The sequence below is a fragment of the Mus caroli genome, unplaced genomic scaffold (genome assembly GCF_978045245.1).
Source record: "Mus caroli unplaced genomic scaffold, Mus_caroli_1 scaffold_8, whole genome shotgun sequence".
In the NCBI taxonomy this organism is placed as follows: Eukaryota; Metazoa; Chordata; class Mammalia; order Rodentia; family Muridae; genus Mus; species Mus caroli.
In genome coordinates, this window is record NW_028227263.1 from 67304106 (window position 1) to 67323441 (window position 19336).

Consider the following 19336-nt stretch of genomic DNA (forward strand, 5'->3'; position numbering starts at 1 on the left):
GTGTAGAGTGGTGCAGGCTGTGATCTGAGCACTCTGGAGGTAGAGGCAGGAGGATCAGAAATTCAAAGTTGAGAGAGAGTGGTGGTGGGCTCACTAACTTCCAAAGGAACGAGGCTGAACACACACCTACAACACTATACCATGGAGCCATGTCATCTTTAATAACTCCAGGAGTTTGGCCCTGTTATGGGTTTTACAGAGGCTCAAAGATCCTAGCAGGAAGATCTCTGTGTGTGTGAGTGGACCTGGTCTACATAATGAGCTCCAGGCCAGCCAGGGCTGCATAGTGAGACCTGGCCTCAAAAATAAACAAATATAAAACTCCTCAGGAAACCCCCACCCCCAAAACAGACACACTCAGCAGGAGCCAGAGACAGGAGCCAGAGATTATTTGAGGCATGCTGGAGGTGGGGTAGCGGGGAGACCAGTTAGGGTATTTGTTTCTTTGTAGGTCAGATGTCAATTTAACACAGGCATGTGTATGTGGAGACCAGAGGTCAGCCTTGGATGTTTGTTTCTCAGGACTTGTTTATCTTGCCTTCTGAAACCAGGCCTCTCATGGGGAACCAGAATTTGCGGATTAGATCGGGTGATCTGTGGGTCTCTGGGTGTGGCAGCCCTCCCCCTCACCAGCGCGCACGTACCTCCTCCCCTCTCGGCTTTTTATGTGTGCGTTGGGGCTCTACTCAGGTGCTCGCTCCGCTCGCTCTTCTCCCCACTGAGCTCTTCCCGCAGCCCAGGGGAGGGCTCAAACACAGTGTTCTGGGGTTGAAGATGTGCATCACTGCTTCCTGATGGTACGGGGTTTGTTAGTTCATTAAATCGCAGTTTCTAGGCCCCTCCTCGCAGCTACCGCTCTTTGAAACTCCAACGGCTGCAATCAAAGTTTTGAAAAATTTTACAGCGAGTATAACATCGTTGAGAACAAGGCACGGGTATGGCTAGCACCAAGCGGCAGCTTGCCTAGGCTCACAGATGAAGAGAACACTGAATTTCAGCAGGAGACTATGAAATAAAAATGAAATTGTTTTTCCTGCTCGGAGGCTTCCTGAGTTAAGAGCCTCTCCTTTTTCACCTTATAGAAAAATAAGCCGAGCAAAGTTATGTAAAAGTAAGAAGAATCATAAAATAAGGAATCTCTTATCTGGTTGACTCTGGTTTGTGTGTGTGTGTGTGTGTGTATAACTGATAACAAAACAAACAAACAAACAAACAAAAATCACTTTGTGTCTATTAAGTACATCTAGAAAAATGTATAAGAATGTCTCAGCTGGAGAGCTAGATTGTGGATATTTGTAGTTCAAGCACTGAGGCGGGAGGGCAGCCAGGGCTACCAAGTAAGTTCCAAGTTACAGCGTGAGACCTCATCGTTAAAAACAAACAAGCAAACAGGCAGACAGACAGACAGACAGACAGAAAAAAGAAGGGGAAGAAACTAAGAAAAGGAGAAAGGAGAAGGGTTCTGTTTGAGTCCCTGCCACTGCTAGTGACAGGAAAAGCGGGTAGAGGAGCGACTCCTGAAAAAAGTCGAAGACCCTCTCTCCTGTACACAGTTCTCAGCGTCCGGGTCGTCTCGCTGGTTGGAAGTGGGGGCTGCCTTTCAGCGCGGTCCGAATTTTTTTCCCTAATCAGCTGCTTGTGACCCCTAGTCTGCCTGTAGCAATCAATCCTGATCTTTCCTTTCCTCGTACGGGACTCTCGACTTGAATCTCTGGGTCCCAGTTATTCACCCAGGCCGCATTCGCCTGACCCTTTGCAGCTGACCCTCTACGGAGAGCTGAGAGCAGAAACACCCGGAGCAACGAGAGGTGGACGCAGAGATTGACAGATCTCTGAAGCGGGACGTGCTTCAGATGTGCCCGGTGGGCGCGACCAATCGGACTTAACAGCATCAACCCCAGCATCATTGTCCGGGATTGGAGGGAGGAGACTCCACTTCGAGGTTTAGCGTTTGCGGTCCACAGGTGACAAATCTAGACTTCGGACGGCACGAGCTCTGTTTGCTCCACTCTCCAGCCCGGACAAGGCTCTCGACCGCTGTCACCGTTTTAGCAATGTATCTCCCTGACAGTTGTTTGCGCAGATCCTTGAGTTCCAAGAATTAAGTTTAGACTAGAAGTTGGTCATAACCACTACGGTCAATTTCGCTTCATTTCCAAAGGGAATCTCGGGATTAACAAACTGACAGATAAAAACGAAACAACCCACAAGTCGACCGCGGCAGGACTCGAACCTGCAATCTTCTGATCCGAAGTCAGACGCCTTATCCATTAGGCCACGCGGCCGCCAGCGAAGAGGGACCTTTACTTAGCTTAAAGCGTGTAGCCGCCTTCAGGCTCGCTTCAGACTGGTCTATCTTTTCCGTGGGGAGGGAAGTAGCAGAGGGCCTCACCCGGAAGTCCCTCTGCACCCCCGCGGGCGGGCGGCTCCATTGGCGGCGCTCTTATTGGACGCTCGGGGGAGTCTCCCGCCTGCCTCTGGGTAGCCGCGGGACCCAGTTCGCGCAGACGGGAAGTTGCGGCTGCTCCCGAGACCGCACGCCACCCGGAGGCTGCGTGGGCCGCGCGCCGCGGACGCCGCGTCGTCGCCAGGGCCGTGGGCTGCGGCAGAACGGGAAGCGCGGAGCGGACCGAGGTTTCCGGCGGGCTCGGCAGGGGGAGGGTCCGGCGCGGCTGCTCCCTCTCCACTCGGGAAGCCGGGCGGGGAGCAGGGCGGCGGCTGCGGCGGGGACCCTGTGTCCCGGCGCGCGGGGGTGGCCGCCGACGCCCGGACCAGGGCGCCCTAGGCCCGCCCGGGTGTGGGTGCGGACCCCAAGGCTATGGCCTGTCTGGCGGGTTCGGAAGTTGGGGCGCTAGGCCCTCGGGCCGCCGGCGGGGTGGGACAGGCAACTGCCGTCTGCCGAGCGCCTACTGGGGTCAGGGCCACGCGACGAGCGCGCCCTCTGCCACTCTAACAGCAGTGGCCCGTGGCTCTAGTGTTCTTAACCCCATTTTACAGAGGAGGAGGTCGGGGCCTAAGGAGCTGGGCCAAGGTCACGCAGTTGGAGAGCCAGAACCCTGGTCTGTCTGCGTCTCCCCATGTCAGCATCTCCAGCGGCTTCTCCCAAGTTAATTGCCGAGCCGGTGTGGCCCTTTCCTCGAGAGGGGGCAGTGCCATTTCTTAAAGTTGTTGGAGGCGGAACAGAAAAATGTCCCTACTCCGCTCTGGCCTTTTGGCTAAGATCAAGTGGAGAAAATGCTTGCTTGGCACGCAGCAGGATGTTTGATGCGGGATAAGCGGTTTGTCCAAGTCCGTAACACATGGAATAACACTTTTATCGTCTGTCTCCTTTAGGACTTGTGTGAGGAAGGCAGGCATGGTGAGACCTATTTCACTGACAGGAGCACAGAGAGGGGACGCGTCTCTCTCTGAGTCTTTCGGCCACTAAAAGCAGTCAAGCTGGAGCCCAAAGCCCGGTGCCCCGACTCACAGCGGGGGGCTCCCTGCACCAACCATGAGCCGCCTGCTCTGGAAGAAGGTGGCTGGCACCAAGGTCGCCTCAGGGCCAGTACCAGCAACCGCGCGCTGGGTCTCCAGCTCCGTCCTCGACCCCGTCCCCAGCGACGGGCGGCCGCCATCGCAAATGCCCTCCTCCGAGAATGGGCAGCTGCGGCTCAACCCTCTGCTCATCCAGATGCTGTCGAGAGGCCTGCACGAGCAGATCTTCGGGTGCGGAGGGGAAATGCCCGACGAGGCCGCGGTGCAGCGCAGCATCGAGCACCTGCGGAAGCACGGGCTCTGGGGGCAGCCGGCCACGCCCTTGCCAGACGTGGAGCTGCGCCTGCCCCGGCTCTTGGGGGGCAACCTGGACCAGCACTTCCGCCTCCTGGCCCAGAAGCAGAGCCTGCCTTACTTGGAGGCGGCCGCCTCGTTATTGGAGGCCCAATTGCCCCCCGAGCCCAAGAGCTGGGCCTGGGCGGAGGGCTGGACCCGGTACGGCCCCGAGGGGGAGGCCGAACCCGTGGCCATCCCCGAGGAGCGGGCCCTGGTGTTCGACGTGGAGGTCTGCTTGGCAGAGGGAACCTGCCCCACTTTGGCGGTGGCCATATCCCCCTTGGCCTGGTAAGTGGGGGGTTAGCAACAGGGGACTACCGTTTGTAGAGGGCCCGGCTTAGTGGTTTGGTTCAGAGAACATTTTCTGGGTTCCCACTGTGTGCAGGTTACTCAACCTGCTTAATCCTGCTTCTGTGAGGCTTGCTCTGGTGGGAAAATACATAGGCTCCAGGCAACACCCAAGCGCATGTCAGGGCCCATGCAGAGGATACCGTGTTGTGTTTGAGACAGACTGAGAGACCATTTAAGATGATCACGAGCTTGTGCCTCAATCCTGACCCCAAGCAGCTTCCGTGAGAAGTTAGTCTGAAAAGCCATTTGGCCTGTGTTTGGTTTTGGGAGTGCCGTTGGTTAGTTTGCACACGAAGGTGTTCCTGAGGTGGGATTGCTCTAGGCGGTTTACAGTGCTCACATCCCCAGTGTCTTCCTCCTGAATGCCCGTGAAGGTAGCCTAGTCTTGTCCTCCCCCCAGCCAAGAATTAGTACTTCCTCCTAAGTAGAGATTTTGGTCTCAAAGAAGTATATCCAGTCTCTTCCTTTTCTTTTAAAATAACTTTCTAAGTGCTACCCAGGTTTCTTTTTCAAGCAATGATGGCAGTACTGTTTCTCCCCCTTTTTTATTCTTCTTCGTTCCAGGATTAAAATACTATTTACAACCTTAATGCTTTCAGGCATGGCCAGCAAAAAAAAAAAAAAAAGTTGGCAGTTTCTTTATTCCTATTGGAAGCTCCATCTTTGTAAAGAAAGCTGCGAAATGTTATATATGCAGTTGAAAATGGTGAAAGCATGGCTATATAGCTAAGGTAGGCATTCCTGGCTGGAACGAGCGCATCTAGATGGTTTCGTCCGCAGTGACTTAGTTGAAGCTGTGATAAGAAGCACAGGGCTCATGTGACGTGGTGGCCAGAGTCCAGGGGAACAGCAAGCCATCGTCTGAAAAGATAGAGCAGGCTTGGGTGGCTGGACGGAAGCAGTGTCCATGAGATTTTTGGTCAGTTGGTCATTTTTGGACAGGTCAAGTCCCCGTTCTTCCTTTCCACCTTTCCATCTTCCTCACTTCTCTCTCCTTCCCATTCTGCCTCCATTCTCATTCCATTCTGTCAGTGGGCCTGGGGGCACCACAGAGTCTGCCTGACTGCAGAAGCCAGTGCTGAGGTCTGGGCTTGTGCGAAGACCTTTCTCCTTGTCATGTGACTGTTATAGCTGTGGACAGCATGGCCACGTTACCTGCCACACGGGTGTATAACCTGACCAGCACACAGCCTGTAGGAGTGGGGCAGACAGCTGGGTCCCCCAGAAGGTAGCTTCCAGAAGGCTTGTGGTAAGGGCTTTGATCAGTCACTTGCCTGAAGGGAGATCACCCAGGCCCTTGGCATTTGGGAGTCTAAGGAGAACTTCAGCATTGATAACATGGATTCCAGCTGATCTGAAGTTTGGCTCTCCTTTTTTTTTTCATCATACCTAAGTTTATATTAAGATGGCTTCATACACAGCTGCAGGCTTGTGTCTAGACACCAGTGTGACTTCTATTAACTGAAATTCTTGTCATCGTCATAGCCCTTGCTTCTGTTGTTACAAAGGACTTTGGCAGGCTGGGGTAAGAGGAGGCTCCAGCGTGAGTGCTTTACGTCGTCCCACCATGGAGTGCAAACGCATTAGAGTTGGCCAGACTTAAAGCAGTTAGTTTTTCAGTTGGAAACTTGAGGCAGATCACTCCTGTGTTCCCTAAAGGTTGGAGGGAGCTCCGTCAGAGCTGTACTGTCCACTGTGTGGCCTCAGTCCTTTGGAAGTGTGCATGGCTTGGGGCAGGTCTCTGTTAGTGGCCGCTCTCCTCACTTTGGGATCTTGAGCAGACTAGCCTTCTCCTGAGTCAGAGTCAGGCCCTCGCAAACAGCACTCATCTGTCTCTTCCACACCCACTCTGGCACGTGTGCATCCATCCTCTCATCTTGGCGCTCGCTCTCACTGAGGTGGCTGCTCCTGTGCATGATTTATTTGTCCTTCGGAGTCTTTGCAGCCCTCAGCCAATTCACTCTCTGTACGCAGCATTTGTCTTTTTAAAAAAAATTTTTTTCTACTTTAAATTCTCCACTTTGGGTTGTGTCACCAGCCATCTCCTTAATTAGCACTTGGCACACTAGCTGTTTTGTGCTTAAAGACACAAGGGGTTGGTCCTATTCATAAAGGTCTCAGAGCTTGCTGCATACCCAGTGGGCCCACACACCTTCCTGCCCATGACACCCAGTCATAGCTGTTAGCTCTGTTAATCTGTGGGAGGCGAATAGTAAAGGGGCCGTGTCATTTCTCTCCTCAATGATCCCCTGACTTCTGTGACAGTGAGTGGCGTGAGGAGCAGCCCTTGGGGACCTGGCATGTGTGGGTGGTATGGAATAGAGTCTAGTCCTTCATGGTAACCCTGTCCACTCTTGCTTCTTTCAGGTATTCCTGGTGCAGCCGGCGGCTGGTGGAAGAGCGTTACTCTTGGACCAGCCAGCTATCGCCGGCTGACCTAATCCCTTTGGGGGGCTCCACTAGTGCCAGCAGCTCCACCAAGCAGGATGGGCAGGAACAGTTAGTGGTGGGGCACAATGTTTCCTTTGACCGAGCCCATATCAGGGAGCAGTATCTGATTCAGGTAAGGTTTGTGGGAATGGCGTGCTGTGGCGTAAGGTGGGCTAAAAGCCCTGTCACCTTTGCTAGGAAAAGCCTTGCTTTCTCGGTGACTGTTTCCACCCCCTTTCCAGCATTGCTGGGATGTCTGTTGACCAGCTTTGCTTGGTCTCTGCTCAGCTGCTGATCTCCAGAACAGATTTACAACACACTAACATGATGTTTGAAACTGTTGTGGCAGATGACTCCTGTCTTCCCTAAAGACCGCAGGGAGCTCCATCCCTGCTGTGTTGGCGCAGGACTGGGAGTTAGTCCAGGATAAAATGGCTCTTATCTTAGAATGGCATTTTAGAGTTTTTGAGGGCTCTGAGTTACAGCCTGGGCCACATCCTGCCTCAGCTGTTGCTGGGCAGTATTTTTTCCTTAACATCTCTAAGCCCCAGTCCCTGTAAAGAGAGATAAGAGAAGCTCGCTCAGTGGACTTTGAGCAGAGTTTGAATAGCACACATGTCAGACAACCAGAGCTGTCTGATGTGTGGTAATGACATTTCTTAGATTATAAAAACCCTTTTTCTTTGACTCTTCACAGCAGGGTAAGGTGAATGGCAGGGCAAGGGAGTAGGCCTAGTAACACCCTTAGCCTGGCATTTAAGGTGCGAAGGCCTTGCTGACTTGCCAGGGGCCACAGCTTGGGAAGGCTAGGGCCAGGACCAGAGCTGGGGGTCTGGCCCATAGCTCTGAAGGCCTTGTTTAGTCAGTCTACCTGGAGTTCCCCAGGTTGTTGCTGGAAGCCTGGAAGTACTTGTGCCCTGGGACTGAGCCAGTTTTGCATGTTCGGGAATTGGGCAGGTCCCTTACAGGTGATAGGTGAAGCTTGAGACTTCTGTGTTTTATGTTGGAGGCTGTGTGCTGGGGCAAAGGCTGTGTGAGGAGCTAAGGAGGGGCTGGCCAGCTGGCCCCTGTGTTGCAGCCTTCCCTCCCCTGCCCTTCCTTCAGGACTCCCGGATGCGTTTTCTCGATACTATGAGCATGCACATGGCCATCTCAGGGCTGAGCAGCTTCCAGCGCAGCCTGTGGATGGGAGCCAAGCAGGGAAAGCACAAGACCCAGCAGCCCACAAAGCGAGGGCCGAAGTCCCCGAGGAAAGCCCACGGGCCAGCGGTGAGTGTGCATTTGGGTCTGTCCTGTCTAGAGAGGGGTGCTGAAGATCCATCCCGTCAGTGCTCTACTTGTTGTGCTTGAGACCACGCTGACTTCCCTTTGGTTTCTCAGATCTCATCTTGGGACTGGATGGATATCAGCAGTGCCAATAATCTTGCAGATGTGCACAACCTTTATGTGGGGGGACCTCCCTTAGAGAAGGAACCTCGGGAGCTGTTCGTCAAAGGCAGTATGCGGGATATCCGAGAGAACTTCCAGGTATGGCGCTGGCACAGCCAATACACAGGCTGTGAGCAACCTGCAACTGAACTTGGGGAGGTAGCTGGGGTTGTCCCTGGTTTCCTCCATTGTCCCCGCAACAAGTTCCTTGTTACCTTGTGCTAGGATCTGATGCAGTACTGTGCCCGTGATGTGTGGGCCACCTTTGAGGTTTTCCAGCAGCAGCTGCCACTCTTCTTGGAGAGGTGAGGGGGAGCCAGGGGAGTCCCTGGGGCGGCTAGGCTCTGGTACTCGGTCCCACTGTAACCAGGCAGGGCTGATTCTTCCTTAGGCTGGCCACTTAGCTTTTGTAGGCTGAGAGAATGGAGCCCCTATATTCAATGATTGTCTCCTGTGGTCATTTATGGCAGCCCTTGGTGTTTGTCCCTTAGGTGTCCCCACCCAGTGACTCTGGCTGGCATGCTGGAGATGGGTGTGTCCTACCTGCCTGTCAACCAGAACTGGGAGCGTTACCTGACAGAGGCACAGAACACATATGAGGAGCTCCAGCGGGAGATGAAGAAGTCGCTGATGGATCTGGCTAATGATGCCTGTCAGTTGCTCTCAGGAGAGAGGTAGTCAGGTTTTGGGCAGGCTGGGTCAATGCAGGGGACAGGCAGGTAGGAGGCCTGAATTTTAGCTCAGCCTTAACCCTAGCCTGGTGGACTGGCTCTGCAGGTACAAAGAAGACCCTTGGCTCTGGGACCTAGAATGGGATTTGCAGGAGTTTAAGCAGAAAAAGGCAAAGAAGGTGAAGAAGCCAGCCTCAGCCAGCAAGTTGCCCATCGAGGGAGCTGGGCCCTTTGGGGATCCCATGGATCAGGAAGGTGGGAAGCTTAGATGGGAATGGGACAGGGTGATCTCTGGGACAGACCTAGGACCCAGGGGACCCTTGGAAAGGGTTGCTGTAGTCTTCCAGACCTGTGAGTCCCTTCTGGTTCTAAGCTTCCGAACTGTGCACAGATCCTGGCCCGCCCAGCGAGGAGGAGCAGCTTCAGCGAAGTGTAACGGCCCACAGCCGGTTCCAGCAGCTGAGGAGCACCACGGACCTCCTGCCTAAGCGACCCCAGCACCTTCCAGGACACCCTGGGTAAGACTGGTTCTCCATAGCACACAGAGGCTGTTTTGCAGGATCCTTGGGCCCTCCTTGTTTGGGCCTCAGCAAGGTCTGGGACCTGGGATGTCTGACGTGTGTTCATCCTTCCGTTTCTGCTCACTTGTGTTGACTCTGACCCTAATGGCACAGTGCATTGAGCCCTGCGGTAGGCATGCCGCCTGTGACAGCAGCAAGGGCACAAATGGAACTCATCTCTCTTCCAGGAGCAGCGGTGTGCAGACCAGCCGGGGAAGCTGACCTGTAATAAGACTGTATAGTCTAAGGCACTTTAGTCCTGCCTGTGGCAATAAGGGGCACTTTCTTTGAGGAGGTGCTGCTCATTGGTGTCTTAGAGACAGATGAGGAAAAGGGCAGCCATAGTGACCAGTGGGGTAGCTCACTGCACTTTTGTGACCCTGGATGCAAATGCCTTGGTGCTAGCTTCATGGTCTCAGCTCTGGTGATCAGCCTGTGAGAGACAGCAGTGTGTCTGCAGCAGTGGGAGTTGTGATGGGTAGGAAGGAAGCTCTGCTGCTGCTGAGAGGCTGCAGTGAGGCTTGGAAAGGGGCTTTGACTGGAGGATGCCAGTGAGACACACAGATCAGTAATGCTAGGAGATGCCACACAGGTTCAAAGCCCCCCACAAGAGGCAGCAGAATGCTTGGAGGCCTGGAGGTGGGCTGAGGTATGTCGTGGAAGAGAGACCCTTCCTACTCCCTTCTCCCTAATGGAACACTTTTTTTTTTTAAACCCCTGTTGTGGGGAATAGGTGGTATCGGAAGCTCTGCCCTCGACTAGATGACCCTGCCTGGGCTCCCGGCCCCAGCCTCCTCAGCCTGCAAATGCGGGTCACTCCTAAGCTCATGGCACTGACCTGGGATGGTTTTCCTTTACACTACTCAGACTCTCATGGTTGGGGCTACCTAGTGCCTGGGCGTCGGGATAATCTGACGGAGCTGCCAGTGAGCCCCACTGTAGAATCCGCTGCAGTAACCTGCCCCTACAGGTAAGACTCAGGTTCCAGCTCCAAGGAGGAAGGGGCTGCGTCCCTTCCTTTCCGAGGTCAGGTCTGGCTGATGGGAAGGGGTCTAGTTCTTTGTCTCAGCAGCACAGCTGCCTTTGCACGAGTACAGAGGGAAGGTTTGGGGGTGTGGCCTGGGGAAGGGCTGGCCTGCAGCTTTTCTTGAGTGGAATGTGAGTGCTCGCTACAAGCCAGCCACCATGTTACTGAGGGTTGTGCAGTGAAAACCTCACTTGGTATCTAAGCAGCTCAATGAGAAAAGAGTTTTACTCTTATTTATTTATCTTCTTTTTTTTAAAAAGATTTATTTATTTATATGTAAGTACATTGTAGCTGTCTTCAGACACTCCAGAAGAGGGAGTCAGATCTCATAACGGATGGTTGTGAGCCACCATGTGGTTGCTGGGATTTGAACTCCGGACCTTCAGAAGAGCAGTCAGGTGCTCTTACCTACTGAGCCATCTTACCAGCCCTAATTATTTATCTTCTACTTTATTTGATTTTCAGCTTTGAGTTGGGCTCATTCCAAAGCCTAGGCTAGCCTAGGATTCACTATGTTGTCTAGGCTGCTCTCAACCTCAAGGCCATCTTACTGCCTCAGCTTTTCTTTCTTTTTTATTTTTTTCCCATCATCATCATCACTACATTTTTACTTTATGACTCTCCGTATGTGCACCACTTATATGCCTGGTATATGGTGGAGATTAGAAGAGGGTGTAACTTTGGAACTGGAGTTATAGATGGTTGTGAACCAACTTGTAGGTGCTGGGAACCGAACCCGTGTCCTCTGGAAGGGCAGCGGGGCTCTTAACCACTGAGCCAGCCCTCTGTCTAGCCCATTGCCTCAGCTTTTCAACTACTGAGATGATGGGTGTGGAGAGTTTTTACATGTGGGTGGCTTTCTTTCTTTCTCTCTTTCTTTCTTTCTTTCTTTCTTTCTTTCTTTCTTTCTTTCTTTCTTTCTTTCTTTCTTTCTTTCTTTCTTTCCAAGTTTCAAATTTTATGGTTCTAGAGATTGAACTCTTTCCTCATACACAGGAGGCAAGCACACATTTATAACTGACAGCCTAGACAAGCTGATGTGTTTGATGGATAGACAGGTGTTATGCAGAGGTCAAGGTAGTGAAGGTGACCGAGGGTCCTGGTTCCACAGGGTGTCAGGAATCACAGGGCGTCAGATTTTCAGAGGAAGGACTAACACGGCCTTGCTCCACTGAGCCCACACCTGGGTGTGGCCAGGAGCTAGCTCTGCAGGTAGCCTTCTGTGCTCATGTCCCCTGCTTTGCTTCCAGAGCCCTCAAGCATAGAGGAACTTGGATTTGAGTCATACCAGTTATTGAAACCCAGCCTGTCACCAGTGTGCTGAAGTCAGTTGGGTTGTTCCACCTAATTCAGAGAAATTAAAAGCCAGAGAAATTGTTGTCTCCTTCCTCAGCTGATGTGAGATCTAACCAAGGACCAGAAGAAAACCCCAGCGAGCTGCCTGGCCTGAGCAAGCTCCCGGTCGGTAATCAGCAGTTATTTTCTCTGCACAGAGCCATCGAGTCCTTATACAGGAAGCACTGCCTTGAACAGGGGAAGCAGCAATTGGAGCCCCAGGAGGTAGACCTGGCTGAGGAGTTCTTACTCACTGACAGTAGTGCCATGTGGCAAACGGTGAGGACGCACTCTGACTGTGAGCCTGCTACGTGAGGGTCTGTCTCTCTAGGAAAATGGAACACCTTTTGTATGGGAGCTGCCACTGGTTGCTCACCCTAGATTGGTCTAGTCTGAGTTCTTTGGAGGGAAGGGCTGGTGAATTCAGGCCTACAGCTGCCTACCTCTCACACCCCAATTCCTGGGCCCATCCAGGTAGAAGAACTGGGCTGCTTAGACGTAGAGGCTGAGGCCAAGATGGAGAATTCAGGGCTGAACCAACCTCTAGTTCTGGTGAGCAAGACACCTACCTGCTTGGGCTCTCTGGGTGGGTATGGACAGTTGGGACTTTGTCATGCTCACAAAGCTCTTTCCCACCAGAGTTCACTAGGTTTTGGGAGACTTGGAGATGCTGCCCTATTCCCCTGTGGTTCTTAACTGTAGGGGACCAAGGAGGGAACCTGTGACCATGCTCTTCTGTCACTTTGCAATTTGCCTGCTCAGTTTCAGGCCCTTTTCCCACCCCCACCTCCCCTACCCGCTGGCCCTTGCTGAATGCAGGTGCTGGAGCAGGGCCTGATCTGGGTGTGTGGCCCCCACAGCCTGCTGCTTGTGCCCCCAAATCCAGCCAGCCCACTTATCACCATGGCAACGGACCTTATAATGATGTGAATATCCCTGGTTGCTGGTTTTTCAAGCTGCCTCACAAGGTATGGTTTGTGGCTGCCTCATGTTCTCACTGTGATTATGGCCCACAGTAGGACTTCATGGTTACTCAGACTAGGGAACTGCTTTTTGTGGGATTGACAGTCATAGTGGCTCCTAAATCATATGATTTAGGGCAATTTTCATGTCTTAGTGCTTTTGATTTTCTATTGAAAGTTGAGTGGTGAGCGGCATCCTGGTGGGGTTACCTGACATATATCAAGTGTGTAGCATTGTATCTGTCATCCGGGAGCTTCCGTTGGCTGTTGTTACTAGCTTTGTCTGATTGCATTCTTGTATGTGCACTTAAAGATATGCAAGATACCTGGGTGGGATCTGCCCCAGCTGCGGGAGGTTTTAGGTTCTGTTGGGAGAAGGCCCAGTGTCCATGTCCATTTCCTATCTGGTGCTGTGCTACCTGTCCCAACCCTTTCTTTGTCCTCCACAGGACGGTAACAACTACAATGTGGGAAGTCCCTTTGCCAAAGATTTCCTGCCCAAGATGGAGGATGGCACCCTGCAGGCTGGCCCAGGAGGTGCCAGTGGGCCTCGTGCCCTGGAAATAAATAAAATGATTTCTTTTTGGAGGAATGCTCATAAACGTATCAGGTAGGCCAAAGTGGGGTTACAGGAGGCCTGTCTGTATGTCTGTCAGGCATCTGTGGCCCCGAGCTTCCTTTCCTCCAGTTCTGCTCTGGCATTGGTGATTTGCCTGCACCTACTCCAGAGGGCAGCCTAGGTAGAGAGGCTTAGTGTTGGTCCTGGTGACTTGGGTCTTGGGCTTGAGTTTCTCTGTTTATGTAGGGAGGACTTTGTGTTTACATGGAAGGATTTTGGCTGTCCCAACTCCAGTTAAATCTTCTAATATAGCTGCTGGAGCCATGGGTTGTGGATAAAGACCTTGGAGGGCTGGTTATCTGAAACCTGTATTAGGCATTGAGAGCTGAAACTGTCTGTCGTGGCAAATGGATTTATCTCAAAGGTCATTTCCAAGATGGTTATGATCACAAGGCCTCTGTGAGGGGATTGGTACATTCTACCCTGATTCTTCTGAGAGCCCACCCTGAGTAAGGTTAGTAAGAAGTGTTGACGCCAGGCTTCAAGGGCCACATAGCATCCCTGAAACTGATGGGGTGCAAAATGCTGGTGACAGTGCATTGGAATACATTATGTCGTGCTGAGCTAGCTTTCTTGTCCTACAGTTCCCAGATGGTGGTATGGCTCCCCAGGTCAGCTCTGCCCCGGGCTGTGACCAGGTACGGTATACTGGGTGCTTGTGAGATAGAGACCTGAGTGGTGTGGGTCTTAGGGCTAGAACAAGCCTGCTGACACTTCTTTGCTTCTCCCTATTCCAGGCACCCCAGCTTTGATGAGGAAGGCCACTATGGGGCCATCCTACCCCAGGTGGTGACTGCTGGCACCATCACCCGTCGAGCTGTGGAGCCCACGTGGCTCACTGCCAGTAATGCTCGGGTATGTGTCCTCTCTGTTCCTGGATCCTATTCTTCCTCTTTCAGGTCTTTGGAAACGATCTCAGAGCCTTTGGAGTTTTAGCCAGGGATATGAGAAAGTTCCCTGGGCTACAGAGGGCTCAAATCTGGCTTCACGTCATCCATTCCTTTAGCAAATGTGTTTTAGGTACCTGCTGCTAACTAGACAATTCTAGGCATAGTGGCCACAGCTGTCATAGTTTAGATGAACCAGGTCAGTGGGGGTCTGGTGTACAGTTTCATAGAGTTTCTTCATTTTCTAGCTGGATCAGGGCTGTGTGGCATTCTCCAAAGTCTTCCCCCAGGAGAAATACCAAGTACTTTGTCAGCACTGGGCCTAGAAATCCAGGGTAGCAGATGCCTTGGGCTTCTAGATGGTCCTGATCCCACTCTTCCTACAGCCTGACCGGGTAGGCAGTGAGTTGAAAGCCATGGTGCAGGCTCCACCTGGCTATGTCCTTGTGGGTGCTGATGTGGACTCACAGGAACTGTGGATCGCAGCTGTACTTGGAGATGCTCACTTTGCTGGGATGCATGGTAAGCAGGGCCTGGCTTGGGCAGGGGTGAGGTGACAGGACCTCAAGGAGGATGGGCCAAGTATGTCTGAGCTTCTCACTGATGTCTGTTCTCCAGGCTGCACGGCCTTTGGCTGGATGACTCTGCAGGGCAGGAAGAGCAGAGGCACTGATCTGCATAGCAAGACAGCTGCCACTGTGGGCATCAGCCGAGAGCATGCCAAAATCTTCAACTATGGCCGCATCTATGGGGCTGGGCAGTCCTTTGCTGAGCGCCTACTGATGCAGTTCAACCACAGGCTCACAAGGCAGGAGGCAGCTGAGAAGGCCCAGCAGATGTATGCAGTCACAAAAGGCCTGCGCCGGTGAGGGTCCCTTTTCCCCCACACTAGCATCCCAGGACCACAGGCCTGCTTTACAGCTCTCCTCCATCTCTGGGCCATCACTTGAGTGCTGTCCCTCTAAACCTAGCTGCGGAGGGTTTATCTCTAGAATTGTAACATTGTCTTTATAGTGTTAGTTTTTCCTTCACAGGGCAAAACTGTACTTAGGGTGTGTTGTCATCAGTGGTTATTTATAACACAGGCCCAACCTCCTTCCTTATGTAACACCCACAGGAGGTTAGGGGTCCTGTGCTCATTGCTGTAGGAAAAAAAGTAAGCAGATAGACAGGCACTGAAGGTGCAGAAATATGCAAAGCCTGAGTGCAGGCCCTCCTTCAGCAGTGCTCCATGGGGTGTGCTCAGGGCCAAGTGCAGGGGAGGAGAGGTGGCACTATGTTGGCAGCTTTTTTTTTTTTTTTTTTTAAGATTTATTTCATGTATGTTATTTCACTGTTGTCTTCAAACACACCAGATGAGGGCATCAGATCCCATTACAGATGGTTGTGAGCCACCATATGGTTGCTGGGAATTGAACTCAGGACCTCTGGTAGAGCAGTCAGTGTTCTTAACTGCTGAGCTATCTCTCCAGCCCTTTTTTTTGTTGTATTTTTGTTTTTGTTTTGTTTGAAATTAGGTATACTGTGAAGTGTCCCCATTTGGGTAGCTGATTGACTGTGGAAAGCTTTCTATTTCTGAGGGTAACACCATGACCAAAAGCAATTTTGGGAGGAAAGTTTATTTAATCCTAACAACCCTTAGGTTTCATATCACTGAGAGAAACTCAAGTGTAGAGACCATGGAGGAATTATAACTATATACTGGCTTGCTAAGCCTGCTTTCTGGCATACTCTGAGATTACCTGCCTGGAGCCTCCCACAGTAGGCTGTGCCCTCCCCCATCATTCTCTAATCCCCCACACACAGCCCTACAGATCTGCCTGTAGGTGAGTGCAATGAGGCATTCTCTCAGTTGACCCTGGCTTTTTGTCAGCTTGATAGAAACCACTCAGCATATTCACTTTTGACAGAGAACAAAAACATCACAAGAATTTGAATTGAAGGCCTAAATTGTGGGGATGTCCTGATGTTCCTTGCCAATAGGTGACATGGTCTGGAGCCCTGAGGAATGCTGAGAGTCTGGAACAGTAGGAGTTAAGAAGTTGGGCTTGGCTGACATGTTTTTGGTTCCTCCAGGTCCCTTCTCCCCTTCAGGGGTCACTGTACTTTGAACTATAAAAAGAGGCTGCTGTTGGTCATTGGGCACTGGGACCGTCTGCCCATCACTGGGTTAACATGATACAGCCTAGGCCTTTGGGGACACAAAAGCTTGTGTTTCTGTTTTGGTGTCTTCCTACTTGCCATCCCCAGTGAGTCTGTGCCACAAAGGAGACCATTTAATGGGATGACATGGTGCTGCTACTACCCCCAGGTATCGGCTGTCTGCGGATGGTGAGTGGCTGGTGAAACAGTTGAGTCTTCCTGTGGACAGGACAGAGGACGGCTGGGTCTCCCTACAAGATCTTCGAATGATCCGAAGAGAAGCTTCAAGGAAGTGAGAGCCTTGTGTGGTGAAGATGTGGGGACTTGTGGGGTCCCAAAGGGCTGACCAAGGGGGTCTTTGTTCCCCCAGATCACGATGGAAGAAGTGGGAGGTAGCCGCTGAACGAGCATGGACAGGGGGCACAGAGTCAGAAATGTTTAATAAGCTGGAGAGCATTGCCATGTCTGACATACCGCGTACCCCAGTGCTGGGCTGCTGCATCAGCAGAGCCTTGGAGCCCTCAGTTGTCCAGGGAGAGGTGAGGTATCTTACCACCATGGAGTGTGGTGAGAAGGTTGGGCTGGGAGGCAGGGTTCCTGGCCGAGAGGTAGATGGTGAGTGGCTCACTGATGTCCCTGTATCTCTAGTTTATAACCAGTCGTGTGAACTGGGTGGTACAGAGCTCTGCTGTAGACTACTTACACCTCATGCTTGTGGCCATGAAGTGGCTGTTTGAGGAATTTGCCATTGATGGGCGCTTCTGCATCAGCATCCACGATGAGGTTCGCTACCTGGTGCGTGAGGAGGACCGCTACCGTGCCGCCCTGGCACTGCAGATCACCAATCTCCTGACCAGGTATGTTGGGTCTTAGGGCTCACTGAGCAGCTATGAGTTGTCAACTCAGAACTGACCGGTTCAGCCTTTTTATTTTTAAAGTTTATGGAAGTCCTAAAAAGGACCTCAACGTTGTTAGTCTGAAAGTGGCATGCTGCGATATTGAATCATCCTCGTGGCCAGGTCACGGGCTCTGGCGTGTTATTGCTCCCCTGGATTAGTATTGTATGCCTGGAGTCAGTGTGGAGACATTCAAGAGGAAATACAAATGCAACTTAGAAAACATGTAGTGTCTTTGTTTTGGGTGTTCTGGGTTTTTGTTTTTTCTTTTGAAACAGGGTCTTTCTATGTAGTCCTCGATGTCCTAGAACACTATATAGACCAGGCTGGCCTTGAACTTGGAGATCCACCTGAATTCACTCAGATTCACCATTCTGCCTCCCCAAGTGGTGGGACTAAATAAAGGTGTGTGCCACCACACCTGTTGAATTGTATTTATTTATACTAAAAACCTAGCTCATGTAAGTTACTGTTACTATTCCCTGTTGATCTGCCAGTCAGAACCTGAGTCCCATGAGCTATCCTGATAATGGGTAAATAACAAGCTTAAAGTGCAGCATCATTACCCATGCTCTCCTGTCTCCTGGACTTGAGGATGGTTGTGTTTAAAAGTACACATTTATTTCTCATATTTGGGTCCAATTTCTTTTTTTTATTTTTATTTTTTAAGTATCAATAAGAAAAGTGTGTTGAGTCCCTAATTGTATTTCAGTATCTCAAAGGTATTAGGCAGTATAGCCTCCAGTCTCATGGTTTTGCTAAGAGCGAGTGATTGAAATAGGAGAAGCGCTGCTGTCTCTCCTCCTGGAGTGAGGAGCCTATATTCACAGCAGGGCATGGCTGTGAGGGAAGACTCGCTTTCTTTCAGGTGCATGTTTGCCTATAAGCTGGGTCTGAATGATCTGCCCCAGTCAGTCGCCTTTTTCAGTGCAGTAGACATTGACCAGTGCCTCAGGAAGGAAGTGACTATGGACTGTAAAACTCCTTCTAACCCAACTGGGATGGAAAGGAGATACGGGATCCCCCAGGGTGAGTGCACTCTTTGTTCGCTCTACATGTACAGTGGGAAGTAGCTTAGAACCTCGGGGCTCTCGGCAAGAAACCTGCATTTAACTTATGTCGTATTCTAAAATGAATGTGATATTCAAATCACAAAGGGAACTGTTGCAGAGGGTGGCTCATAGTAAATGAAGAAGATGCTAGAATTTCAAATGTTCCATGTACACTGACCCATTTTCAAAACTACACCAGAAATGTTTCAAGTTTTATTGTATAAGCCAAAGTGCATTCTTAACATGGAAAAAATGTATCTGTGCTGAAAATGCCAGAGTTGGTTAGAAAGCTTGTGTTATAATAAGACAAGCTGCCACTCTCAAATACTCCCTCACACCCACTGTCTTTGACCCCAACATTCAGATTCTCATTTCTGAGCTCAGTCACAATTCTGGAGGCATCCTAACCAATTTCCACTGTCTTACAGGTGAAGCACTGGATATTTACCAGATAATTGAACTCACCAAAGGCTCCTTGGAAAAACGAAGCCAGCCTGGACCCTAGCTCTGTCTGGAGGCTCTGTATTTGCTCCTGTGGAGCTTTATTGGAGCGGTTTAGACTCAGGCTTTCAGATGTGCTTTTTTGCAAAAGGCAGCCATTTTTCTGTAGCAGGACCTGCCCAGGAGAGTCCTCCTAACAGAAGGCAGGTTCAGTGCGTTCAGAACCAGGACACCAACGTCAGTGCAGGCTGTGTGACGAGGGGTACTGTTGGGCACAAATGAAGCAGATGCCCCAAAGGTCACATTAACTCAGGCATTTCTTCCTCCTCTTCTTGGCTGGTTCTCTGTCCTGCTGTGTATGTGCTGATGCAGTGCCCTAGAAGGGGAGAGTAGAAATTTTGACAACCTTGTTCTAAGGTGATGGGAATAAAAACAAACACCAAACTCCTGGAACAGCAGTCATGCTTTCCCATCTGCTGCCCAGGTTGTGACTTAGAACCCCGTCCTGAGTAGATGGACGAGATGCTGGGAGCCTGGAGCATCACAGCTACAGAGGGCCTGGGGCACAGTGATCTACGGAACTCCGCATCAGCCAGTTAGCCAGATTATTTTATATAAATGTCTAATTTTGACTGGGTCTTGTCTACTGATATTATTTCTAGCTTCTACAAACTTAAAATGGAACCCACATTGGGCTCAGATAATGAATGGGCCTACCTCAA

General features: G+C 51.3%; 2 protein-coding genes and 1 non-coding gene across 3 annotated transcripts in view; 1 reads left to right on the top strand and 2 right to left on the bottom strand.

Moving 5' to 3' along the window:
* Positions 1-2212: 2212 nt before the first annotated feature.
* Trnar-ucg (transfer RNA arginine (anticodon UCG)) lies at positions 2213-2285 on the bottom strand. Its single transcript has one exon. It is a non-coding gene; the product is annotated as a tRNA-Arg (tRNA).
* Positions 2286-2449: 164 nt separating this feature from the next.
* Polg (DNA polymerase gamma, catalytic subunit) lies at positions 2450-19251 on the top strand. Its single transcript, XM_021166131.3, has 23 exons — positions 2450-2634; positions 3334-4101; positions 6532-6727; positions 7699-7863; positions 7975-8121; positions 8248-8327; positions 8514-8696; positions 8800-8948; positions 9085-9211; positions 9987-10223; positions 11774-11894; positions 12090-12167; positions 12476-12583; positions 13027-13187; positions 13781-13834; positions 13934-14051; positions 14470-14605; positions 14702-14948; positions 16395-16517; positions 16596-16764; positions 16874-17082; positions 17990-18150; positions 18602-19251. The coding sequence occupies exons 2-23, from the start codon at positions 3494-3496 to the stop codon at positions 18676-18678; spliced, it is 3654 nt and encodes a 1217-aa protein (XP_021021790.1). The 5' UTR covers positions 2450-2634; positions 3334-3493; the 3' UTR covers positions 18679-19251.
* Positions 18374-19336, bottom strand: part of Fanci (FA complementation group I) — a 60991-nt gene continuing 60028 nt past the window's right edge. Inside the window, exon 38 of the mRNA XM_021166132.3 lies at positions 18374-18990. Within this exon, the coding sequence (XP_021021791.1) occupies positions 18919-18990 (72 nt within the window). The 3' untranslated portion in view covers positions 18374-18918. The remainder of the gene's footprint in view (positions 18991-19336) is intronic.

Excerpts from the sequence above, each read along its gene's own strand:
- Polg (XM_021166131.3), top strand. The coding sequence starts at position 3,494 with ATGAGCCGCCTGCTCTGGAAGAAGGTGGCTGGCACCAAGGTCGCCTCA. Across the intron at positions 6,728-7,698 it reads GGGAGCAGTATCTGATTCAG|GACTCCCGGATGCGTTTTCT; the intron begins GTAAGGTTTGTG and ends CCCTTCCTTCAG. Across the intron at positions 12,584-13,026 it reads TTTTCAAGCTGCCTCACAAG|GACGGTAACAACTACAATGT; the intron begins GTATGGTTTGTG and ends TGTCCTCCACAG.